This window comes from Mobula hypostoma, chromosome 7 (assembly GCF_963921235.1).
Source record: "Mobula hypostoma chromosome 7, sMobHyp1.1, whole genome shotgun sequence".
NCBI lineage: Eukaryota > Metazoa > Chordata > Chondrichthyes > Myliobatiformes > Myliobatidae > Mobula > Mobula hypostoma.
Window position 1 is genome coordinate 53,116,696 of NC_086103.1, and position 24,776 is coordinate 53,141,471.

A 24,776-nucleotide genomic window follows, 5' to 3' on the forward strand; every position below is an offset into this window, starting at 1 on the left:
ATGAGGCCTAGAGCTAGATGTCCCTTGTGAAACCCAAAGAAGAGATTTGTGAACAGATTACTAGTGTATAAATATTGCCTAATAGTACTGTGAATGACAACTTACTTCAATTGTTTGATGATTGAAAGCAGACTGGGCAGTATTTAGCTGGACTGGATTTATCCAAACACACCTGTGTAACTATTGGTAGTTGGCGGGGTTGCAAATAAACTGAAACAACTTGGCTTAAGGCATGACTCATTCAGGACCATGGGCCTTTATACAACAATGCAGATGTTGTCTAGTCCCCAATTGTTACTGTATTCAATGCTGCCAGTTGGTTCTTCTTAACATGGCATGCACTGAATAAAATTGTCTGGATGGTAGGGTTCTCAAGAAGAAACAAAGAAGAATCATCCACAAGGCACTTAGCCCTGAATGTGATTCCTAATACTTAAGACCGTAAGACCATAAGCCAAAGGAGCAGAAGTAGGCCATTTGGCCATTGAGTCTGCTCCGCCATTTTATCATGAGCTGATCCATTTTCTCCTATTTAGTCCCACTCCCCCACCTCCTCACCATAACCTATAAGACCATAAGACAAAGGAACAGAAGTAGGCCATTCAGCCCGTCGAGTCTGCTCCGCCATTTTAAAGGTCTTAAATCTTGTCTTTAGCACTCTTATGTTGTACCTCACCAATGTTAATCATGGGAATATTCTTGAATTCTCTACCTTCCATTATCTGGTAAATTAGACAACTTATTAATGACAAAATGCAACATGACCACAGATCTTTGATCTGAATTATTGCTTAGCTCTGTCTGCTGTATACTACTTCAATTACATAACACACACAAAGTCCTGTGTTGCAGTTTCATCATTTGGCACCTCACTTCTAGTACAGTTGGTGTTCTCAGCACGTTTCCTTGGACCAGAGTTGATTCTGTGGTTTGACTATCACTATAGAAGATTGGTCTCCCAGTTCCAGATGTGATTGTGCACATTTCTGCGTTACTTGGAAGGATGCAGTCAAAGACAGATTGTTGGAAATTCATAACAACTTCTCAGCACTTTACTCATAGAGCTTGAAATTCCATTGTAAATTCCTGAAAAAAAACAACAGCACTGTGTTTTGTCTGGTTTAGAGCAAAATTGCACACACATTTAGGTACTGTATTAGAGCATCCACTGGGAAGCTGTCTCGCTTCAAACTGGAAGATAATTTTTTTGTTCCCTTAAGAAATGGGTACAGAGGCCACAGCCTCTATTGGACTAATGCCAACAGCTTTATTAACATGTAATCTCAGGTGTCCAACCCTCCACCATCCACGCATCTTCACCCCTAAATACTACCCCAGCCACCATTATAATCACATTCTCCCAGTGCCAGGCACAAGTTTACTTGTCTCTTGATGGCTTCACAACTCCTTTGGATAAATCTATGAAAAAGCACCCTCAGTGGGGGAACCTCGCCCTACCTCTGCTGAGTCATGCTGTGTGCAGCACAACGAAGCAGTAGGGAGCAGAAAGTTATTTCACTTCAGTAAAGGTTTGAGCATGGCTGATTTTGCTCACCCAATTCTGTGCAAAGCTCAGACTTTTTCTGTGCTTGTCAAATATTTGTTTAACTGGTTTCTGATATAGTGGTCATGTAGTCAGCAACTGTAGAATGAAAACATCATTTTGTTGCTTGGCTAACAAGGACTAATTTGCAAAGTTAGAGACTTTTAAAATTATGTAATATGACATTGGATGGCAGGGTGGAGATACGTCTCTACCAAATGAAGTGTAAGGTGCTCCTTCCATCCACTAGCCTGCAGATTACCCATGGGCAAAGTATAGTATCGGATTAGCCCTCCAATCCGGGTGACACGAAGCCATAGGAGCAGGTGGTGGATGGTCGTATGAGCAGCTGGTGCATATCACAAGTCTTGTTTATGCGACCACTGACGCCAGGCAGACGACCTCTGAGGAGTATTGATAACGTCTGGGGTTGCCCATCTTGTAAAGCCACTGCCCAGAAGAAGGCAATGGCAAAACACTTCTGTAGGAAAATTTATCAAGAACCATCATGGTCATGGAAAGACAGTGATCGCCCGCGTCATATGCAACAGTAACGAACGAGTATAACATTGGCACAAATATTTATTGGAAAAAAATTAGTTGTAAAAGTTTATGTAGAATTTAATCCTCTGCAATATAATTTTATTATTTAAATCTCAAAGCTCTTTGCTGATTATTTTTTGTGATTGTGATACGACAGCAGCGCATTGGATATAAGACATTATACAGATCATATCAAGATTTGATCTTTGATGCACACTATATTTTATGTAGACTGACTTTACCTTTTATGCCAAATTAGAGCTTTTAATTATGTTATTAACATATCTGTTTTTTTATTTGCAGCTGCTCCCTCTTGTTCATTTAATGTCAGGTTGCCTGAGCAATATCACTGAATGTACAAAAAGTGTAATGAATAAGCTCATCTGTATTTTACAGGCTAGCTTAAACAATAAAATGTGCACACGCCACTAGGAAAATTAATTGATAAGTCCACCAAAACTAATTGTAATTGCAAAAATTTAGATAAGAATAATCAAGGGCTCCTGGAATTGATTCCTGAAATTGGAGAATTATTATGTGAGTAAAAATTACGAAGATTGGGTTTTAAATCCCTGGAGGCTAGGAAAATAAAGAGTTTAATCTTTTGAGGAGGTTTGACAGGGTAGATGGTGCTGTGCGAAAATAGAACTTTTGGCATATTTGAAGAGAGTTGAAAATGTGTTAGCAGCTTGCAGCTCTTTCACAGGGAGGCAGCGTTGTGCAGCCTTTTCTAGCATAAATTCAGCAATTAGTTATAAAAAAAATTATCACTGTAATGAAATCCTAAACATGTTACTCATTCGGATGAGGTGAGGTTTTAATGGTTTACCAATTGCTGCATAACAATCCTGTAAATCTAAAAATTTAATTTTATTTGTACAATGATTCTTTCACATTAGTGTTTCAGAATACTATGCTGCTGAGTAAAATAGATGAAAGGTTACTTTGAAAATGATGCTTACTATTTACTAGTGTATTGTAAAGGAGAAAGATAAGGATGTATGACATCATGGGTAATTTTATAAAAATGTATTTTCCTAACTAAAAAGCAGAAAAGATCAACAATCACTTAACAACCAAGCAGTCACAATACAATAGATGGAGTTTATCTGCCCACTACAGGAATCCCTCACTTATTTTAATCTTTACAGTTGGTGAACAAGATTAGAGCATTTCAGAACACAAACTGACAGCCGATTACATCTTTACAGATTGTGTGCCAAGTACTGACTGTTAATTATGATCATTAAGAAATCATAATTAATCCTTACCAGAGTGTCTTCAATTGAAAGTTACATAACAGTTTTATTGAAACAAAACCCTCTAATTTTAATAGGTCATATTAAACATTAAAGTTTATTGTTTTATAATTTTGCTTAAATCAAAAATGTTAAACATAACAGAATTACAAGGTAGCTGTATCCCAAGGTGATTATTTAAATGTTGTATTTAAATTATTCATAAGCATGAATGCTGCAACACTTCATCAGAATATCACTGAATATTTATTTGCAATACAAATAAAGGTGACACATCACAGCAGGCAATGCTAACCATACAAATTTACTTGAAAGATCTGCTGAGCCCTTTGGAGAGAGGTCAGAAAATGCGTGTTTCTTACTAGTCATGGCACTATTGTCCTGGCTAAGTAAAAGCAGTTCTAATGTTCGCCACCCTTTATGTCTCGTGACAGAGCACAGTTTGATCGCACTAGGAAATACACTAATAATAATTGCAAGTCAGTTACAATTACCATCGCACTCTGAAAAAGACACATGTATAGTACTTGCCTTATTTGTGCCATAAAGTGACGCTGATTTATTTTTTCAGAAAATACCAGTCACAGAAGTCAAAGCAGAGCAAATCAGTTTCTCTGTTCCTCATACTGCAGAGAAAACTCACAATCAGTCTTACCTTTTCATAAGATGAAGAATGGAAACTTGAACTAAAACACAGAAAGAGCTGGAAGCACTCTGGGTGTCAGTCAGTGATGTTAGATGACAGAGGTGATCAGTGTCTTGGACTTAAACTTTTCATTGGATATACTAAAATACAATGAGTAAATGGGAATGTCATGATGAATGGTTTCAGCCCGAACATCGATTGTTCGCTCTTTTCTGTAGATGCTGCCTGACCTGCTGGGTTCCTCCAGCATATTGTGTGTTGCTCTGCAAAACACAAAGTGGTTATCGATTGAGGAATTGAATACAAGAACCCGGTAAATGGGAGCAAGAGTAGGCCATCAGGGCCCCTCAAGCCTGCCCCACAATTAGGTGAGATAATGGCTGCTCTGTGCTGCCTTCATCCCCTGGATTTCAACCTGGATTAGAGAACATGTCTTATGAGGAAAAGCTGAGTGAGTTAGGGCTTTTCTCTCTGGAGCAATGGAGGATGGGAGGTAACTTTATAAGATTATGAGAGGCAGAGATAGAGTGGAGAGGCAGCACCTTTCTTTCACGGCAGCACTGACTAATGCCAGAGGATATCCATATTAGGTGAGTGAAGGAATATTTTGGGGAGATTTTAGAGGTATTTTGTTTACACAGAGCGTGGTGGTTGCTTTGAACATATTACTGGAGGTGGTGGTAAAGGCTGATAGAAAGTGATATTTAAAAGATTCTTAAATCACATGGACATAAGAACATGTAGAGTTAAGGGCTGTGTATGAGAGAAAGGTTAGAGCGATTCTGGAGTAGATTTATATAGGTTAGCTCAATGGTTGTGTTGACTTGTTCTCCGATCGTGGCAATCCATTTGCAAATGTTTCATCACCATACGAGGAGACATCATCAGTGCGTTTTTCACGTGGTGAGTCCTTCAAATGTCATAGTTATAGTCATACTTTATTGATCCTGGGGGAAATTGGTTTTCATTACAGTTGCACCATAAATAATAAATAGTAATAGAACCATAAATAGTTAAATAGCTATGTGACGCTCTGTGCTGCATCTCGAAGGAATGAGTCTCTGGCTGAATGTACTCCTGTGCCCACCCAGTACATTATGTAGTGGATGGGAGACATTGACCAAGATGGCTTGCAACTTAGACAGCATCCTCTTTTCAGACACCACCATGAGAGAGTCCAGTTCCATCCCTACAACATCACTGGCCTTACGAATGAGTTTGTTGATTCTGTTGGTGTCTGCTACCCTCAGCCTGCTGCCCAGCACACAACAGCAAACATGATAGCACTGGCCACCACAGACTCGTAGAACATCCTCAGCATCGTCCAGCAGATGTTAAAGGACTTCAGTCTCCTCAGGAAATAGAGACGGCTCTGACCTTTCTTGTAGACAGCCTCAGTGTTCTTAGACCAGTCCAGTTTATTGTCAATTCGTATCCCCAGGTATTTGTAATCCTCCACCATGTCCACACTGACCCACTGGATGGAAACAGGGGTCACCAGTACCTTAGCTCTCCTCAGGTCTACTACCAGCTCCTTAGTCTTTTTCACATTAAGCTGCAGATAATTCTGCTCACACCATGTGACAAAGTTTCCTACCATAGACCTGTACTCAAACTCATCTCCCTTGCTGATGCATCCAACTATGCTTGGTCTTTATATACTTATCAATCAGTTGATTACAGAAACTCAGTTGTAACATAGGTAGGGAGTTTTGTCACTGATTGGTTGCGTGGTGAGCTATGTGCATTGTTTGGAATTTTGCTTGCATTGGCTTTGGATCGAGGTCTAAACTGTTTCTGAATTGTTTGAGGAAAACTGTGCTTCTCGGCATTCTTTGCATGCGCTTGTTTGCTTGCATCATGACTTTCACTGATGCCCAGTTAAATTTGTGGCCCTCCCAGTCTTCATGGGTAGAGACTAGGGAGGGTTGGTCACACCACTTCACAGCCAGCTGATGTTCATGGATCCTTGTGGATAGCTTTCTCCTAGTTTGGACGACATAATATTTGCTGCAGTCCCTTGGATTTTGTAGACCAATGTCTCTGTTAATTTATGCTTGACCAAAATTCTATGTTCTTGGAGCAGTCAGGCTGTCATTTCTGAGGTATTTCAAATGTATAAAGGGACAACCCATTTGGTTGGTGCATTGTTGACCTCGTAGTGGGCAACGCGTAACAGAGACATGCTGCAGCAAGATGGAGCTAAAGGAGAAAGAGGAGAAACATCTCTTCAAAGTATTCACATGAAACAGGTATCCACGTAACTTCATACAAAGTTGCTTACAAGGTCATGCAAAAAAATCATGCATATAGTCCAAGACCCTGAGCGATTTGTCCCGCAAATTGATAGTGTGGTTCCCAGCAATCCAGCCTGTCATTCCACTGATCAAACACTGGAGGGCAACAGCAATGGGAGAGGCAAGCCACCAACAGAGCACGGATGCCATGCTACACGCTTCCTGCATCTGCGCACCTGAACTGCAGCAGCAGACAACTTGCGGCTTGATCATAGTCCTCACTACAACTGAGTCCTCCAAGCAAGGGAAATGGGCCTGTGGCATGTTACATCATCAGTATCCAACAGGGTCTTGCGATGGCAAGAGAAACATCCAAGACAATCATCTATGGTTACACTGCACAATGCCTTCAGGTAGCAGACAGTGACACGGCTTGTCTGAAACCCGGGCCGGCTCTTTCAACATCCTGACCAGCTCCTCTGGCACCTCGGCCATCTCCTCTGATACAGCGGCTGGCTCCTCTGGCACCTTGTCATTAGCAAAGTAATGGGAGATGTTATCAATAGTGCTATCAAGCAGCACTTTAATTATCCATAGCCTGCTTACCTAGCAAGACTTTACCAGGGCCACCCAGCTCTAAACCTCATCACAGCTGAACGTACGATATATAGAATATGGAATGGGAATGGTACAACACAATAGAGGCCCTTTGGCCTACAATGTCATCTCAACCTATGTAAACCTGTTTCATGATCAAGTTAACCCCTGCCTTCTGCATGACTCATAACCCTCCATTTTCCTACATTCATGTGCTTAAGAGTCTCTTGAATGTCCCTATTGTATTAACCTCTACCTCCAATTCCGGTAGTGCATTTCAGGCACCTGCCACTGTTAGTGTAAAAAACTATACCAAAATTTGGATCAAAGAACTGAATTTCAGAGATAGGATGGGATTGACTGTCCAGTACACCATCCATCACACAGACCATTTATTACCCATATCATCAGTGCACATTGGCTTCCGTGTGTACCGAGAATGCACTGCAGTTACTTATCTGGCCTATTTCCAAAGCTATGATGGTACCACCACGTAGGTCAAGGCTAGCAGATGCATGGGAACACCACTAGCTGCAGGTTCTTCTGCAGCCTGCATACCATCCTGACTTGGAAGTACATTTTTTGTTTCCTTGCTGTCCACAACATGAGAGAACCTTCACCAAAAAGCATGCAGCAGTTCGAGATGGCAGCTTACTATTACATTCTCAAGTACAAGGATGGGCAGACGATGTTGACCTTGCCCAGGATGTCAAGATATCCCACCAGAATTTTAAAAATAGCAAAAATATCTCATTTGTACCATTGATAGAAATGAACATTTTTTTCTAATTCGAGTACTTGAGTTATCTTGTTACCATACTACTGCATGAACGTAAACTACAACCATCTTGATAAGCACGATTTAGTATCTGGTAAAGTGGAACTTTAAAGACTTAAAATTGATTTAATTCTAACTTGCAGTAATGAGCTAGGTTGGTAGTTGATGGCCCTCAACAAATATATCAAAACAAAGTCACCAGAATAAAAGAAAGACAAAGCAAAAATAGCTAGTTATGCACTTTATGCATCTATGTTACTTATCTGACCATGTTCAGATGTTATGTAGTAATATTCTTCATATACCTCCCCATTACATTGAATGTATTTTATCACATCCCCTTGCCATGCAACTCATGGAAGATTCAGTGAGTTCTAATGTTGATAGTTATTGTGATAGATGTAAAACTGAAACAGCTACATTGACACACATGTTTTGGTCTTGTTCTATACTGGAACAGTTCTGGAAGTCAGTTTTTTCGACAATTTCTAAAGCACTTAAAATTAATTTACAACCTAACAAGTTAACTGTGCTTTTTGGAATAATTCCTCAAAATATCTGTGGTATCTCTGTATCTGATCAACATGTTATTGCATTTGTTACATTGATAACTAGGAGAGCCATTTTGTTGAAGTGGAAGAATACATCAGCTCCCACTTTGTCATAATGGTTCTCTCAAGTGATGCTATGTCTTAGTTTGGAGAAAATTGGAAGTCGAACCTTTGAACCTTTATTTGATTTTGAGAAAAGATGGGGTTCACTTGCTCATTATGTTTTTTTCTTGCTGGCAGTTTGATGTTTATCTTTAAAAGCTTTTTGTATGACGCATGGCTTCGGGGTTGTACTCCTAATGGGGTTTTTCCCCCACTTTTTCTGCTTAGTAGGGTTTTTTTATTATCACCAAATTTTTTCAATCTTTTTTTTTCTTGAGACATTGTGAGTGTTGCTTACTTCGATGTACTCGTGTTATTTTTGAATAACATAATAATAATAAAAAGATTTGAAAAGAAAGGAAGATTCAGCGAGTTACCTGAAAAAAATCACATCAATTATCAGAACTATGATGTGTTTCAAGATTTATTTTGATCAGCAACATGAAAAAACTAAAATGTTTGTTATTCATTGGAAAACTAAACAGACAACTATGTTCCTGCTGCAATTTTACATATCTGAGCCACATTGACAGAGAAGGCAAATGCAGGAAAGCCCCTATTACAGCAGCGCAGGTTATGAAGATTCGCCCTGACCAAATTCGCAAATCTCTATCAAAAGACAAACTTAGAACAGTACAGCACAGGAACAGGCTCTTTGGCCCATGATGTCTGTGTTGAACACAATGCTAAATTAAACTACATTTATTCTGCCTGTACATTCTCCATATCATTTTATTCCTTGCATAGTTATGTGCATATCTAAAGCTTTTTAAAGACCATGGTTGTATGTTTCCACCACTACACCTGGCAGTCAGTTGCAGACAACTGCCATTCTCTGCTTAAAATAATGTTACCGTGCACGCTTCCTTTAAGCACTACCCTCTCACCTTAAATGTGTGTCTTCTATAACTGGACATTTCAATCCTGGGGGAAAGGATTCTGACTGCTTATCGTATCTATTCCTCTCATATATTTATACATTTCTCACCTCGTCCTCCAACACTCCAGAGTATACAATCTAAATTTGTCCAACCTTTCCTGTAGCTCATGGACTCCAATCCAGGCAGCTTCCTGGTAAACCTCATCTGAACTCTTTCCAAAACCTCCACATTCTTTCTGCAGTGTGCCAACCAGAATTGCACACAATAATCCGAGATACAGAATAAACTTGCTCTTAAGAACTTAATGTAAGAAAGTACTGACAATAAATATTTTGTTTTACCTGGCATTTCTCGACACGTGCACAGATAATGCCACCCCTGAAAGATCACACCTCTGGCAAATACAGTATTTCTTTAGTAACGTGTTTCAATCATCAATGTAGATTTTCATATGTCTCTGGAATTGGATCAAAAGAACTGAGATTTCTCCAGTTAAGCTAGAATTTACATGTTGCAGCTCCTTCTGTTTCTTTTTATCCACACAAGCAGATACTATTTTTAACATATATTGACAATGAGCAGTATGAAATATTTATGATAGATGAAAAAGAAATATAGTGAATTAAATGAAATCTACAGGTTGCAAGATCGCCTCTGAACTGATCCTGAAATGAAACCTATGCCAGGAAGGTACTATATCCTTTGAAAGTGGAACTAATTATCAGTTCAAACAAAACTGTCAATCAGAGAGAAATCTGTTTAGTTTTAGTTCTGTTCTGACAGCACAGTAACGTAAGACTTTTGTTTCTTGAGCAAAATACTGAGTAATTACTTATGGAACTTAAATAGTAAATAGTAAACAGTAAAAATATCCCTAAGTGACCCAGTTGAATAGGATATTCAATAAGGCAAATAAATCAGTCTGTCATAACTCCATTTCTGCATAGAGCTAAAATATCATTACTCTTTTTGAATTCACAGCCTGTACTATTCTAATCAACCATATGTATATACATTACATGTTTATATTTCCAAAGAACTGTCTGTTAAGATTCTATTCTCAGCATGTGTTGTTTAGTGTAATGTCCAAATTCTAAAGGATTTATAAGTTAGTATCTAACAATACCAACTTAAATCTTGTTAAATCTAGATCTGCCTTACAAGTAATATTCTTCATTAAAGTCTTAACAAAATATATGGTAATTTGGTACATTTAAATGTATGCTATTACGTGTTTTTTTGCATTTTTGGTAAAAGTACTTTCTTTAGATGTTCTTCTCACAATGCATTATTCACTACAGAGCCATATTACCATTCAAAATCAGCTAACAAATAAGATTATTTCACACATTTTGCTTAAATGATTCAAATGATCAAAAATATTCTGGCCTTTGAAGTGTAAGAGAAATATTTTGCAATAAGAAGTTAATATTCATAAAGTAGTTTAATCATCTTGCCCTAAGCTAATTAATAAGCAATTAAAAATTGATTTAATGGTAAATTAGAGTTATACACAACAAAGAAATCACTGTAAAATAAATAAAAGATAAGACATTTGAAGAAAAGTAACATAAAATTTTGATGAAACCTTTTTACTGATTTCTATCATGTCCTTCAATTCCTGAACTGCCTCTGTTAAGTCAGTTTCCTTTACCTAACCATTGGGGTGGCCATGGCCATAGTTTACCTAATGCCTCCCTCTTCCCAGAAATGCTATTTCTTCACCCATGCTTTACTCATTTGGTAAAATGGTTTATTATTGTAAACCACTGTACAGAGGTACAGTGAAAACATTGTTTTGTATGCCATCTATACAAATCATTTTCATCACATTGACACATTGAGGAAGTCCACGGGAAAACAATAAGAGAATGTAGAGTAAAGTGTTACAGTTACAGAAAAAGAGCAATGTGTGCAGACGATAATGTGCAAGGGCATAACAAGGTAGATTGTGAAGTCAAGAGTCCATCTTATCATACCAGGGAACCATTCATTTACTACATCAAGGTAGAAGGTGTCCTTGAGCCCGCTGGTAAGTGCTTTCAGACGTTCATATCTTCTGCCTGATTGGAGGTGGGAGACAATGTCCATGGTGGATGGAATCCTTGATTATGTCAGATACTTTATCAAGGTAGCAAGAAGAATAGACTAAAGTCCATGGAGGTGATTCTGGTTTTCGTGAGGTGCTGAGCTCTGTTTACAACTCCCTATAGTTTTCTACAGTCTCAGGCAGAGTTGTTGCCATATATGCTTTCTATGTGCATCAACAAGCGTTGATGAGGCTCACAGTTGACATGCCAGATTTTTTTTGCCGACTTGAAGAAGGCCAAGTGTAATTTATTTTTTTTTTTGCCTGTGGCATCTACATAGTTTAATCAAGACAGTAATTGGTAATGTTCACCCCCAGGAGCATGTTGCTCTCAACCTTATCAATCTCAGCAATGTTGATGTAAACAGGAGCGTATCTATTGCTTCCTGCTCTCCCTGAATGGACTTCAGTTTAAACAAGGAGCTCAAACAAAAACTGCACTTCCAGTGAGATTCAATACAGCCTTCTAAGAGCAATGTAGAAATGAAAATATTAGATAATGATTCTAATATCCTCATTTACATCTACAATTATTCTTAAATTTGTCACACCACCGTGAGTTGGCTCTGTGTCATTTGTTATTTTATTTCTTTGTTCTTCTGTTTCATCGCTTCATTTTTTTGTTCACCCTCTTCCCTTTCCATACATCTGATCTCAAAACATTCATACTCTGATAAGGAATTACCTACATATTCCTACATTTTCTATTATGCCATCATAGAGCACACTGTCTCGAATTTCCTAACCCATACCAGGCCTTATTCTTTCTCAGTTTCTGTGATCACTTTTTGACTCCCACAGCTCAAGCATACATGTTAAATCTTTTTGTCCATTTGCTTAAATCTCTTCATGTAGTTACCCTTATCTCTGTGGCCTTCTCCAGCACTGCAAATTTGCATGAAGACTATTACATACGACATGTGCATCATTGGCATTTAACACAGCAGCACTAATGGCTGTACTTTCTTCTGCCTGGCTGCAAAGCTTAAAAAATTCCAATTCCAACACTCCCTAATCTTTTTTCTGTCTTAAACTCCCCCTTACAAATAGCTCTTTGATCAAACCTTTACTTGCATCTTTTAATATCTATATTTTTATGCCAATGGTGTAAGTTCTTTTCTAATGAAGCTTCTCTTAAGTGCCTTGAGATGCCTATCCTTGTTACAAATGCTGTGCAAATACAAGATAAATCTAAAAATGCTGCAATTGATTAAGTTATGTAAGTAGTTCATTTTTGAATAACATACATTTCTATATTTTTAATGCAGCCTTCTAGAACTTGAGCAAAGTGGTGAACTTGATGGACTAAAGCAGAAGTGGTGGCCCAAAGCTGGGAAATGTGATTTGCAAAGTCAGGCTAAAACACAAGGAAAAGGGGGACCAATGGACCTACAAAATTTTGCTGGAGCCTTTGTTTTTCTTGCTGTGGGTGTTATTTTGGCTTTCGTCGCTGCCATGGTGGAATCTTGGTGGAAAGGCAAAAAGAAAGCCGATGCTGTTGGAGAGGTAATATTTTGATTTTAGACCTCTCAAAAATGATTTATTTTATTGAAACTAAATGAAAATATAAGCAAATATGGAATCACAATCTAGGCTATCATTGGTATCTTTTTACACACAAAACAATGAAATTAGATTCTTTTCACTGTATCCAGGATTCACTTACGGTACGCAGCTTTTAAAACCCAAATCTATTAAAGAATAATTAACTTTGGGGTATCTTATCTCCTCTTCGTTTTAAATGCTACTTTATCTTTATTCTTGGTGAGTATTATTTAAGACTATGATGTGCAATCAAATAAAACAAGAAATTAATGGCAGTGATATTATGAGAGATAAATTAAAATATTAATCTCAACTCAGAAAAACATTGGGCTAAATTTTGTTAGGGTGAGGATGGTGGCTCCACAGGGAGCACCCACAGTCTTGTTCAGGGTGCTTTCAACCTTCACATATATGCACTGCACCAGAAATTCAAATCCTTTGGGAGAGCAGACTTTTGCATACCTGATCTCCCATTTTAGCATAATATCCAGTACTGTATTTCGGAGTGGAGCTCAGATATGCAAAACTGGATAGACTCTCGATCAATTTCTCAGCTTCATGCCAAATATTGCTGGTGTATGTTGCAAGACCCTCTTCATTTGATGTAGGGTCACTGTTGATAAAGTTAAGTAAAGACAAATATTTCCTTTATATTAAATTAATATTAATGCTTCTGATTAATTAGAATCATTTAAGTCTATGAATCTGATGATCGAGGACAAATAGAAACCATTTGTAAAACTGTCAAAAGTCATCAGAGCAATTTTGAGGCTAGTCAGTCGGCAGTATCTGCCTTCTTAGGCCTAGTACTGCTGGTGGTCCAATCTGCTTCCTGGGTGACTACAGAAATAAAACCTTCAATTAGTTTAGACCTCTAGATGCTCAAGAAGTTAGAAAACCCATAAGGATTATGCAATGGTAAACATAAGATAGGGAAATGAATCTAGCATGATACAGCCAACTAAATCACCTTTAATCATTGATAATGCAGTTCAGTTGTATTATTAGCTGTATTAATCCTTCAGAATGTCTTTATCAATTATATTAATTGATTCGAAATCAGTAGTAATGATGAGCCACGGACTGGTATCTTGTGAAGATACGTGCATCCATTGAATGTGGTTACAGGTACAACAAAAAGGTTAGCCAGGATTATTTGACCTTAATCACGGCTTACCTATGAACAGCTACACTAACGAGTGGTGCTTTATCTTTCCATCTTAAATAATTGAAACATCTTGAATTTGCCTGAGTTAGCACCTGCCCAAAAGTGGATCATGACTGTTAAGCCCAGCAATTTTATGGCCACTTTTGTATCAATGATAAATTCAGCTATATAGCTCAGGCACCCAGCTCTCAATCACTTATCTCTCATCAGCTTCTCTTTACAACCTTTTGGCTTTCTCTTCTGCATCTAAATGTGCACTCATCTTGCATCTTTAAAAAATTAAGTAGTATGCATTGCAACAGTAAAAAGGTGTAATTTATCAGCTTTGGAAATTGAATTCTACCCATTTTCAACAAGATCCTATTATGGCCATCTATTTTTATTTAATTTGGACAGTTTCTAAAATCTCACCCTTTGTGCCCTCATTTCTTTATTTATGATGCAAGATCTGTGTGTTAACAAACTTGTTTTAGTAGTCTAGTCAATGGTAAATATAAAAATTTATTGAATTTGTACTTTGAGAGATTCTTTTGGTGCAGCTCTTCTTCCATGTTAGTTTTAAATAGCATCAGTTGCATGTGTTTGTGTTCAAAAGCAGTGATTTTTGTCACTGGTAGTTGGCAAGAAATGAGCAGTGAGACAATCTGGAACTGTTTTGCTCATTGCAGTTTCAAGCATTCAGGTTTGGAGATGCCAGAAATGGCTGGCAGTGTCACTATTTCAAAAAGTTAGGTACAATGAAAAATTTGAAAGTATCGAAAATCGTCTTGAATGTTACAAAGAAAAAGACGATTTGGAGGAGGCAATTATCTAAAGCATTGCATGAAGGCAGTCCATTATCTGCACTAGGTGTGTACATAGATTTTGTTCATTTAGTATCAATCAAAATGTGCTCACGTGGCCAAGTGGTTAAGGCATTCGACTAGCGACCTGAAGGTCGTGAGTTCGAGCCCCAGCCGAGGCAGCGTGTTGTGTCCTTGAGCAAGGCACTTAACCACACAGTGCTCTGCAACGACACTGGTGCCAAGCTGTATTGGCCCTTGCTCTTCCCTTGGACAACATCAGTGTCGTGGAGAGGGGAGACTTGCAGCATGGGCAACTGCCGGTCTTCCATGCAACCTTGCCCAGGCCTGCACTCTGGAGAGTGAAGACTTTCTAGGTGCAGATCCATGGTCTCACAAGACTAACAGATGCCTTTGTTAGTTATTATCAATTAAAAGAACACAGCTGATGAATTCTTCAATCTTTTCATATTAGAAACTAATACACAGTTTAATAGTACTATAGAGGTATTGGTAGTGTTTTAATTTGTTCTCTATTTAATTTAAATACATAGATTGTTACTCAGTTAAATAATTGTTTTTTTATATACTTTTTAATTATTTCCAAGAAACTTTGGCTTAATTGGGCCAAAATGTACTGATCCTGATGTGTAACAGTTAACTGGAATCCACTGTATTTCAATGCGAACTGAATTTGAAATACAGTGCCTATAAAAAGTATTTGTCCCCCTTGGAAGTTTTCATGTTTTATTGTTTTACAACACTGAATCACAGAGGATTTAATTTGGCTTTTTTTGATACTGGTCAACAAAAGAAGACTCGTGTCAAAGTGAAAACAGATCTCTACAAAGTGATCTAAAGTAGTTACAAATATAACACACGCATAATTGATTGCATAAGTATTCACCCCCTTTAATGTGGTATACCACATCATTAATGGTGCAACCAACTGGTTTTAGAAATCCTGTAATTAGGTAAATGGAGATTACCGTGTGCAGTCAAGATGTTTCAATTGATTGTAGTAAAAATATACCTGTATCTGGAGTATGTCAGTATCCTGGCAAAAACTACACTATGAAGACCACAAAAAACACTCTAAGCAACTCAGCAAAAAGGTTATTGAAAAACACAAGTCAGGAGATGGATACAAGAAAATTTCAGGTCACTGAATATCCCTTGGAGACAGTTAAGTCAATCATCAAGGAATAGAAAGACTATTGCAAAGCTGTAAATCTGCCTAGAGCAGGCCATCCTCAAAACCTGAGTGACTTTGCAAGAAAGGGGACTAGTGAGGGAGGCCACAAGAGATCTATGACATCTCTGGAGGACTTACAATGTTCAGTGGCTGAGATAGGAGAGACTGCGCATACAACAACTGTTGCCCAGGTGCTTCACCAGTCACAGATTTATGGGAGAGTGACAAGGAGAACCCACTGTTGAAAAAAACTCACATTAAATCTTGGCTAGAGTTTGGCAGAAGGCATGTGAGTGACTCTGAAGTCAGCTGGAAAAAGGTTCCATGGTATGATGAAACCAAAATTAAGCTTTTTGGCCATCAGACTAAACGCTATGTTTGGTGTAAGCCAAACACCGCACATCATCAAAAACAAACTGCTGTGAAACATGGTGGTGGCTGCATCATGCTGTAGAGGATACTTCACTGGAGCAGGTCCTGGGCAGCTTGGAAGGTAGAGGGTAAAATGAACACAGCAAGGTACAGGGAAATCCTGGAGGAAAACTGATGCAGTCTGCAAGAGAACTGCAACTTGGGAGAAGATTTGTTTTCCAGCAAGACAATGAACCCAAGCATAAAGCCAAAGCTACACAGGAATGGCTTTAAAACAATAAAGTTAATGTCCTAGACTGGCCAAGTCAGAGTTTAGACCTCAATCCACTTGAGAATTTGGTGGCTAAACTTGAAAAGGGCTGATCTGTCATGATCCCCATGCAATCTAACAGAATTTGAGCAGTTTTGAAAAGAAAAATATGGAAAAGTTGCAGTGTCCAGATGTGCAAACCTATCCACACAGACTCAAGACTGTAATTGCTGCCAAAGGAGCATCTACTAAATACTGACTTGAAGGGGTTGAGTAATTATGCAATCAATTATTTTGTATTTTATATTTATAATTAATTTAGATCATTTTATAGAGATCACTTTAACACGAAAGTATCTCTTTCTGTTCATCAATGTCAAAAAAAAGCCAAATTAAATCCATTGTTCTTCAATGGTGTGTAACAATAAAACATGAAAACTTTCGGGGGGGGGTGGGGGTGGGGGTTGAAAGCTTTTTTCTCGACACTGAATATTCCCAGAAATGAAAGGAGATAGATCTTTCATTGGACACTGACTGCATAGCTTGGCAAAGTGTGCAAACAATTGCTGTTCTCTGGCAGAATGTTTAAAACAATTAATGCTACAGTAGTATTCAGTTTTTTTTTCTCTTTGTCTTATTACAGGAGGGCAATGAAATTGAAATTGGTCAGTTTCAGAAAAAGGCAGACAGCATCTCTAAAATCGATGAACATTCTCTTAAATTTTCACCATCCTTTGTAGACTTAAATTCTTTTGAACTTTCTATGATACCAACTGGTGAAAATCAAGAAGAATTTAGTGATTTCAGGAACACTAATTTGACCATGTCAACTTTCATACCTGAGCAGATGCGGAGGACAAGCACATGTAGCTTATCGGCTAAGACTTTATCTGGAATGCCATTGAGTGGCACATCCCAACAAACTGCACAATGTGTATGTACACCACAAAATGAGAGGGACTGTAGCAGTCCTTCATCTTTTCTTTGAACTAATTAAACTACAGCCCCATGAAATATGAGGTTCTGAGTATTGTAAGGCAAATTCTTTTTTAGAATGATTTATCACATGTTGTTATGTTTTGCTGGATCAGAGTGATTACGTTGCCAACATACTATCTGGAAAGTTAGCAAGCTCTTGCAAATTCTAATTACTGGATCCAGGTTATTTCTGATTTGTGTGTACATGTTTGATGTAACAGTCTTTCATTCTTTATCCCTAGTTTAAATATTTTCCTCTGCCTATTGCCTAATTCCTTTCCTATGAACCATTCACAGCCTAAGAGAGTGGAAGGTGACCTTCCTTAGCTTCCGTCAGGATTGTGCTAGGGCAAGGAGAAGAAATGCCTGTTGAGGAAGTGCCTGGTCTTAGATATTCAGTAGACAATGAAAGTAAGCTATGGTCAGCAAACAAATGTAAAGTTAAAAATTAGAAATGAATGAAATTAAAAACACAGATACATGAACCAAGAGAAGGCAAGCTGAAAGTTGAAAGGAGACTGACTTTACGACATATTACGACCTATTTGTGTCCTAATCTGTTTGAAATTATTAAGACAGAGAATATTGTGTACTGGCCTAGTCTGTGTGGATTTACATGTGCTGCTTAGTTACTTACGTCTAACTGAAATGCTTCAAACTAAAAGAAATGTATATTACATGAGTTCTATAATGGTTCAAAATGATGCACTTTAAAGAAGGTAACAGAAGCAGTGTTAGTTTTAACAGTTTTATAATAAATGAGATATAAATGTTATAACAATGAATTAGCTTCACTGTAATATGAGGAAAATAAAATTGCAAATTCTACTGTTCGTTATCAACTGGCAGTATGTGATCCGATGGTCATTTTTAGCTAAGTAGCTTTGCAAGAATTTTTGAAATATTTTCTATGAAGCACAACTTAAAAGAATTGATTTATCTGGTTAAATTAAATAATGAAAGTCATTTCCTTATTCAACAGTTTCAAATGCAGCAATTTTTTAAAATCCCTTTACAGCCCCGTCAACAGAACAGTGCTCTGCCTCTGATGATAAACTCAATTGGGTGCGCTAGGGGGCAGCATGTTCCTATACAAACCTCATATTCCAATTCTGTCAAACTATTTGGGAAATCTAGCCATATGATTACTTAAAACCTGCAGTCATAATCTTCTTGTAACTTTCAAGTCAGTTTTATGTGTTTAATAGTGATTCATTTGTAATAAACCAACTTGATGGTTTTTTTAAATTAAAATAGAATGTAGACAGTAAAGTAATGCAAGATGATTACAACCATTGAACAACAGAATATAAGAATGTAAGTTAATAGTGGCTTCGAGAGATGGCTACAAACATTCAAAAAATTATTCATTATTTTTCCAGTTGCTTTGTTGATAACTAGAAGTATGTATAACTTTCAGAGAACAAACTTTGCACATAACAACTGTTTGCATACATCTTCATCTGTACTTTGGAATTTTAAATAAGTAACACATAGATGTCACTGCAGTCTTGCAAAGAAGTGCTGCTTGGTACTTATAACTAATATTGGTATATCACTAAAATTATGTGATTAATTTTAAAATAAATATACATTATTAGGTGCATCACATTGTGTTCTATGTAAAAAACAAGAGGTAGAGCATAACTTACTGAATGTTCTAGGGAAACTGTAATGGCAAAAGAATGACATTTCCAGGGGTAAGTGGGTTCCATCCCAGAATTTTGAAGGAAATAGGTGACATCATTGAAGAGGCCCCATATTTAAGAGCTGAAAATAGAATTTTAAATTTATTTGCATAATGTCTATTGTCAGGGAAATTTAGTAACAATAATTTAGATTGAAGAAAGGTTGATTGAATACCAAAAAGCTTCTACAACAGGAATCAATCCTAGATTAGTAACTAATTTTAAGGCTGGGTTTTTCATTTGCCAAATTACTTATGGATATGTGAAAACATGGGTATTCAGAAATAAGTTACAAATGAAATTTATTCTTAAGGAGAAACAGAAAATTGTCTAGGGACTAAATTATCTAGTCTGACAACTCCATTTTGACTTGTAAAATAAATTTTCAGTCCTAGATATTCAGGAAGCTCTAGTCTTTATGACAAAACATGTTCATACAGCCAGAATACATTTTCAAAATCTGATTTATGTAAAAATTAGTTAATTTGCATGTTAATTTTCCAATCAACTCCTTTGAAAGAGATGAGAGGAAAACAATTGTTACTTTTCACCATGCTAGAATAAATGTAAATGTAAATGAAGAATAGAACTACATTGTATTTTAATCTTTGCAGATCTTAATGTCACTTGTTAATATTAAATATTCCAGCACACTGGAGTTTTAACAGAACTCAGTTCCTGCCATTTTAAATGATATTGCAAATTTTATTAACCTTGAAAGAGACTGGGGCCTGTGATTATTAGAATTCTCATCCAGTAGTGCAGTAGTGACTGTTCTTTTGAAATGCCAACAAAATCATTGTGTAGAATACAGCTTCTCTTGGAATACTGTGCAACCACTGGACTATAAGATTGCATTTTATGAAATGCCTAGTCTGATACCATTGTCACATCAATTGATGCAATGTCATTGATGTATGAACTAAGAGTAAAATAGTGCCCTTATGTTAGTACAGCTCTTGTTATAAATAGTCATATTGATGCTAAACAGTTGTGTTCTCTTTTCAAGTTTATGTCATTGTATATAGCCTTTTCATGAATTGTTCTTATTATTGCACTTTAAGTGCTAAAAGCTTCCCCCTCTATGGACTCTAAATAGCATCTTTCATTTCCCTTTCCCTGCATGCTTACCTTTTTTAAATGAATATTTTCAAAATGAAGGATTTCTGTAACTTACATATATCTCTTGGATTTTTGATTGTCACTATTTTCATTGATTGTTCAATTATTTGCATCCCAACTGAAGCTAATAATTGTAAAGTCTGCCTACTTTTTCACTGTTCATTCTCAGATAAATTGCAACAAAGAATGCAAAAAGACAGTTTTGAAATATCTGCTCCTTTACATGAACATTGCAAACATGCAGAATATGCTATCAGAATAAATACACAGGACTGAGAATAACTAAATTACTAATTAAAACTGCGCCCATTACTTAGATTAACATGTTAGAAAATATATTTAAATTATATTAGTTAAATTCATTTCATAGTTCATTATGTTTTCTGAAGATACTTTGCTTCATTGATTCATACTGGTATGAAAAAAACTTTTTTCCAGAAAGTAATAATGAAGAAAATTATATCAATCTTGAATTATTGATTATGATCTGAATTGTAGAGCTAAGCCACTTATATGGCATAAGATTGTGATCTTCTTGGTTGTGCATACAAATTTGTATAGATTCATGGAGTTATTAAATGTATAGACATTACAGACCATATCAATGCCACATTTTAGATAATACTTAACTCAGTTTAATATTTCCTCATTAAAAGCAGTGTTTTGTTAAGATGAACCACCTAAGTTAGATAAACCCACACTAAACTGTGATTCCACAAAAAGTACTTAAAGTACTTTCATCATCATTCATCTACCTAAACTGGAAGAATCCACATCTATTCAAATGTCCGGTTATAAAATAAGAAAATGTATATTTACTTTTTTGTTCTAATTATGTGTTTCTTGCATTTAATTATTGCACTAGATTTCATGACAGAAAAAAAAAAGTTTGGAAGCTTAAGGGAGCTAGTGAAGTTACTATATATTTTGGCGGAGCTGCATGGTGTAGGGGCAAGCAAGGGTAAACAAGGTAGAAATAGACATGTGTGGAAAGCACATATAAATCATGTTCAATTTCAGTTTTTTAATAAAAACAAATTTTATTTATTATGTTCAATAGTGCTACCAAATCAAACAAGAAGTGCAAAATAATGGGAATGATCTCAAGGTGAAATTGGTCCTGCTATAAGTTTATTTGGAGGAGAGAATGGGGCAATCAGGATTGGTAATGGTGAAGTACAGAGGCAAAAGATATGTGTAAAAGGTGAAGAAATCCATCTCATCATTTGACATCACTTTCTAGTATAAAGTCCTAATTATTAATTACTAAAATTCTTAAACAGTAATATGAATATGCCAGGAGAAGGGGAAGAGGAATCTAAATAGTAACAGAGGATCTAAAGCAAACAAAAACATATTGAAAAAGAAAGGTTTTCCGATTTATTTCTGTCAGTGTTTTATTCAGTTAATTCTAGATTTATTGGCTGAAAATAATTAAGCAATAGTAATCTAATAATGAAGGACAGATGACATACAGTACAAATCTAGAGGTCATTTTGGATTTGTTTTCGTATTTTGTATAGAATTTTTTATTGTTAAAATTTATGATAGTTATTTAGAAAATGTGCCAGTAAATTGTCACATAAATGTAAAGCAAATGAAATCATCTCAAGTTCATGAATAGGGAGAATTTATCTACAATATCATGCCAGGCATCAAGCAAATATTTTAATGGATTCCCAATAACTGCTCCAATAAATTCCATAGATCAATCAATCTATGCTTGCTTACCTGATTCCAATATAATAAATTGCTGATTTTGCTTGGGACCAGATGAAGAGTGCACAAGTCAAGGTTTGGCATTTTCTTGAAGGGGAGCAAGACATTCAAGGATGTTGAAGGGATTCTAGTCATAGGACAGAAGTTCAGATTAAGAAGCGATTAAAAAAGACTGTCTCAACTTGAATGAGAAAGGTGTGTTTGTTGAAAACATTTTTGTCTTTTATTTCAAAGTAAAAAACAACAATGCTTATACAACTTCATGTTTCAACTTTTGTAACGTGGCTGCATATGAAGTTTCTTTTTTTGAAAGATCTTTATCAAACTCATACAATTTTGGTTAAATTCTTAATAAAATTTTGTGACATTGTAATATATAATCAAAAGTTCATTGCTGTTACTGTACAATTATTCAGACCTAATTAAAAATTGTAAGACTTGAGGGTTCATATGATCTACTGCTCATGATTCTAATATTCTTGTGAGGAAAAGAAAGGATTAAATACAGCAATGCACTTCTTAATCATGAATAATGCTTTTTGTAATTTTAACTAAAACTCTTTTGCATAATCTACGATGGAAGATAATGAAATTTGCTGCACATTTTGTTTTGGAGTTGCTGAAATTTCATAATTTACTTATTAATAGATTATTATATTCTTAACAATATAGAGGTTTTGTTATGATGATTTAAATTGTGTGTTCTTAAATGATTCAAATTACCAAGATATAAAGTACAATATTTATAATATTTCCCTTAATCAATTATACCAATTTTATGATTCTCTGTTGTAATACCAATATTTCCTTGACCCTGTCCTATTGTGCATGTTCAAAGTTCAAAGTAAATTTATTATCAAAGTACATATATGTCATCATATACAACCCTGAGATTCACTTTCTTGTGGGCATACTGAATAAATCTATAATGAATAATAACCATAGTAGAATCAATGAATAACCACACCAACTTGGGCATTCAAATAGTATGCAAAAGACAACAAATTTTGCAAATATAAAAAGAAAGAAATAATAATAATAAATAAGCAATAAATATTGAGAATATGAGATGAAGAGTCCTTGAAAGTGTGTCCATAGGTTGTGGGAACTGTTCAGTAATGGAGCAAGTGAAGTTGAGTGAAGTTATCCCCTTTGGTTCAAGAGTCTGATGGTTGAGGGGTAATAATTGTTCCTGAACCTGTTGGTATGAGCCCTGAGGCTCATGTACCTTCTTCCTGATGGCAGCAGTGAGAAGAGAGTATGACCTGGGTTGTGGAGGTCCCTGATAATGGATGGTGCTTTCCCACAACAATGCTTTGTGTAGATGTTCCCAAAGGGGGGTGGGGGGCGGGCTTTACCCGTGATGGACTGGGCTGTATCAACTACTTTCTGTTAAACGGTATTAGTGTTTCCATTTTATCTGTGAGTTTATGATTATGAAATGCTTTCAGCACTGAGAATTGACCTAAAGCAATAATATGTCTGATCATCAGCTATTCACAGCCATAGGTATCCTTGAACATTTTTATTTATTCAACTTTGCTGTAACTGAAAAATGAGCTAATTTATGCACCCACGAGGAAATCTGCAGATGCTGGAAATTCAAGCAACACACACAAAATGCTGGTGGAACGCAGCAGGCCAGACAGCGTCCATAGGAAGAAGCACGGTCGGCGTTTCAGCCCGAGACCCTTCATCAGGACTAACTGAAAGAAAAGATAGTAAGAGATTTGCAAGTGGGAGGGGGAGATCCGAAATGATAGGAGAAGACAGGAGGGGGAGGGATACGCACTAAATGGTCCACAAAACAGCAATGAAGTAAGAATGGTAAATACCTAAGTATTGAAAGAAAATAAACATCCTTTTGTTTTGTTTGGAATTTCAGAATATTTGACTTATTTGAATATTTGTTTTCTATGTAAGAGACCAGTAAGGATTCACTTTAAAGTCTCAGGTGAAGAATTCCAACTCCATCAGCATGTTCTTTCTCAGGCATAGCCTTACAATTACAGTGTCAATCAGGAATTTAGGTTCAAGCTTCTGGGGTGGGTTTTTCAACCCAACAACTAAGACTCAAAAGACAGAAATATTAACACTAAATCAAGATTTTGTGTGGAACCCATACCCATCAAATGTTGCCATTAGGCCATTGAGGCTGGAATTCAAATTTTATTTCAGTTTTTCTTGTACCATTTGGGCTCTAGGTTTTGTGGCTTGTGCTATTTGAGTGAATTGATTTAAATTTTAAAAATAATTGGTATATTTCAAGCTAAAGAGCGTAGGTTGAATTATCAATCTACCTTCATCATAATTATTACCCTTCCATTGATTAAAAAAAGATTAATTGAAAATGAAAATGCAGCTGCTTAGCAGAGACTTAATGTATCTAGTGTAGTAACAGGATTTAGTCTTTCTGTATCAGCTGACAGTAAGATCCGCATACCGTCTGGGCAAACAGCAACTTAATAACCCTATCCATTTCTTCCCATTCCTTCCCATAGTGACCTGTTTTGCTTACCACCGTTCAAAGCTATCAGTTTCGGAAATGTTTCTAACATTTAAAACTGTTAAAAGGTATTGAATTTGTTTCTCATTAAAATCTATGACACCATTTCCACCAAATTCCTTCTTTACATAATTGCACTTTATATAGTTGATTCAAGCATTAATTTGTGGGTATTGTTCACAAAATACAGTTATTAAGACATTATTCTTCAACCATAAAAAAAAA

The 24,776-nt window shown here is 36.5% G+C and overlaps 1 protein-coding gene and 2 long non-coding RNA genes across 4 annotated transcripts in view; 1 reads left to right on the forward strand and 2 right to left on the reverse strand.

The window, feature by feature from the left end:
• Nucleotides 1-20,463, forward strand: part of LOC134348912 (glutamate receptor ionotropic, delta-2-like) — a 595,898-nt gene extending 575,435 nt beyond the window's left edge. The window contains exons 15-16 of the mRNA XM_063052714.1: nt 12,495-12,732; nt 17,182-20,463. Coding sequence (XP_062908784.1) covers nt 12,495-12,732; nt 17,182-17,526 — 583 coding nt within the window. The 3' untranslated portion in view covers nt 17,527-20,463. The remainder of the gene's footprint in view (nt 1-12,494; nt 12,733-17,181) is intronic.
• LOC134348914 (uncharacterized) overlaps nt 1-24,776 on the reverse strand; it is a 93,877-nt gene that overhangs the window by 23,017 nt on the left and 46,084 nt on the right. The window lies entirely within an intron of this gene.
• Nucleotides 671-22,622, reverse strand: LOC134348913 (uncharacterized). Of its 2 annotated transcripts, none has more exons than XR_010018518.1 (3): nt 22,058-22,622; nt 19,169-19,286; nt 671-1,086 (listed from the first exon to the last, which is right to left on the reverse strand). It is a non-coding gene; the product is annotated as an uncharacterized LOC134348913 (long non-coding RNA). The 2 variants fall into 2 exon arrangements; XR_010018517.1 differs by lacking the exon at nt 671-1,086 and adding an exon at nt 6,088-6,193.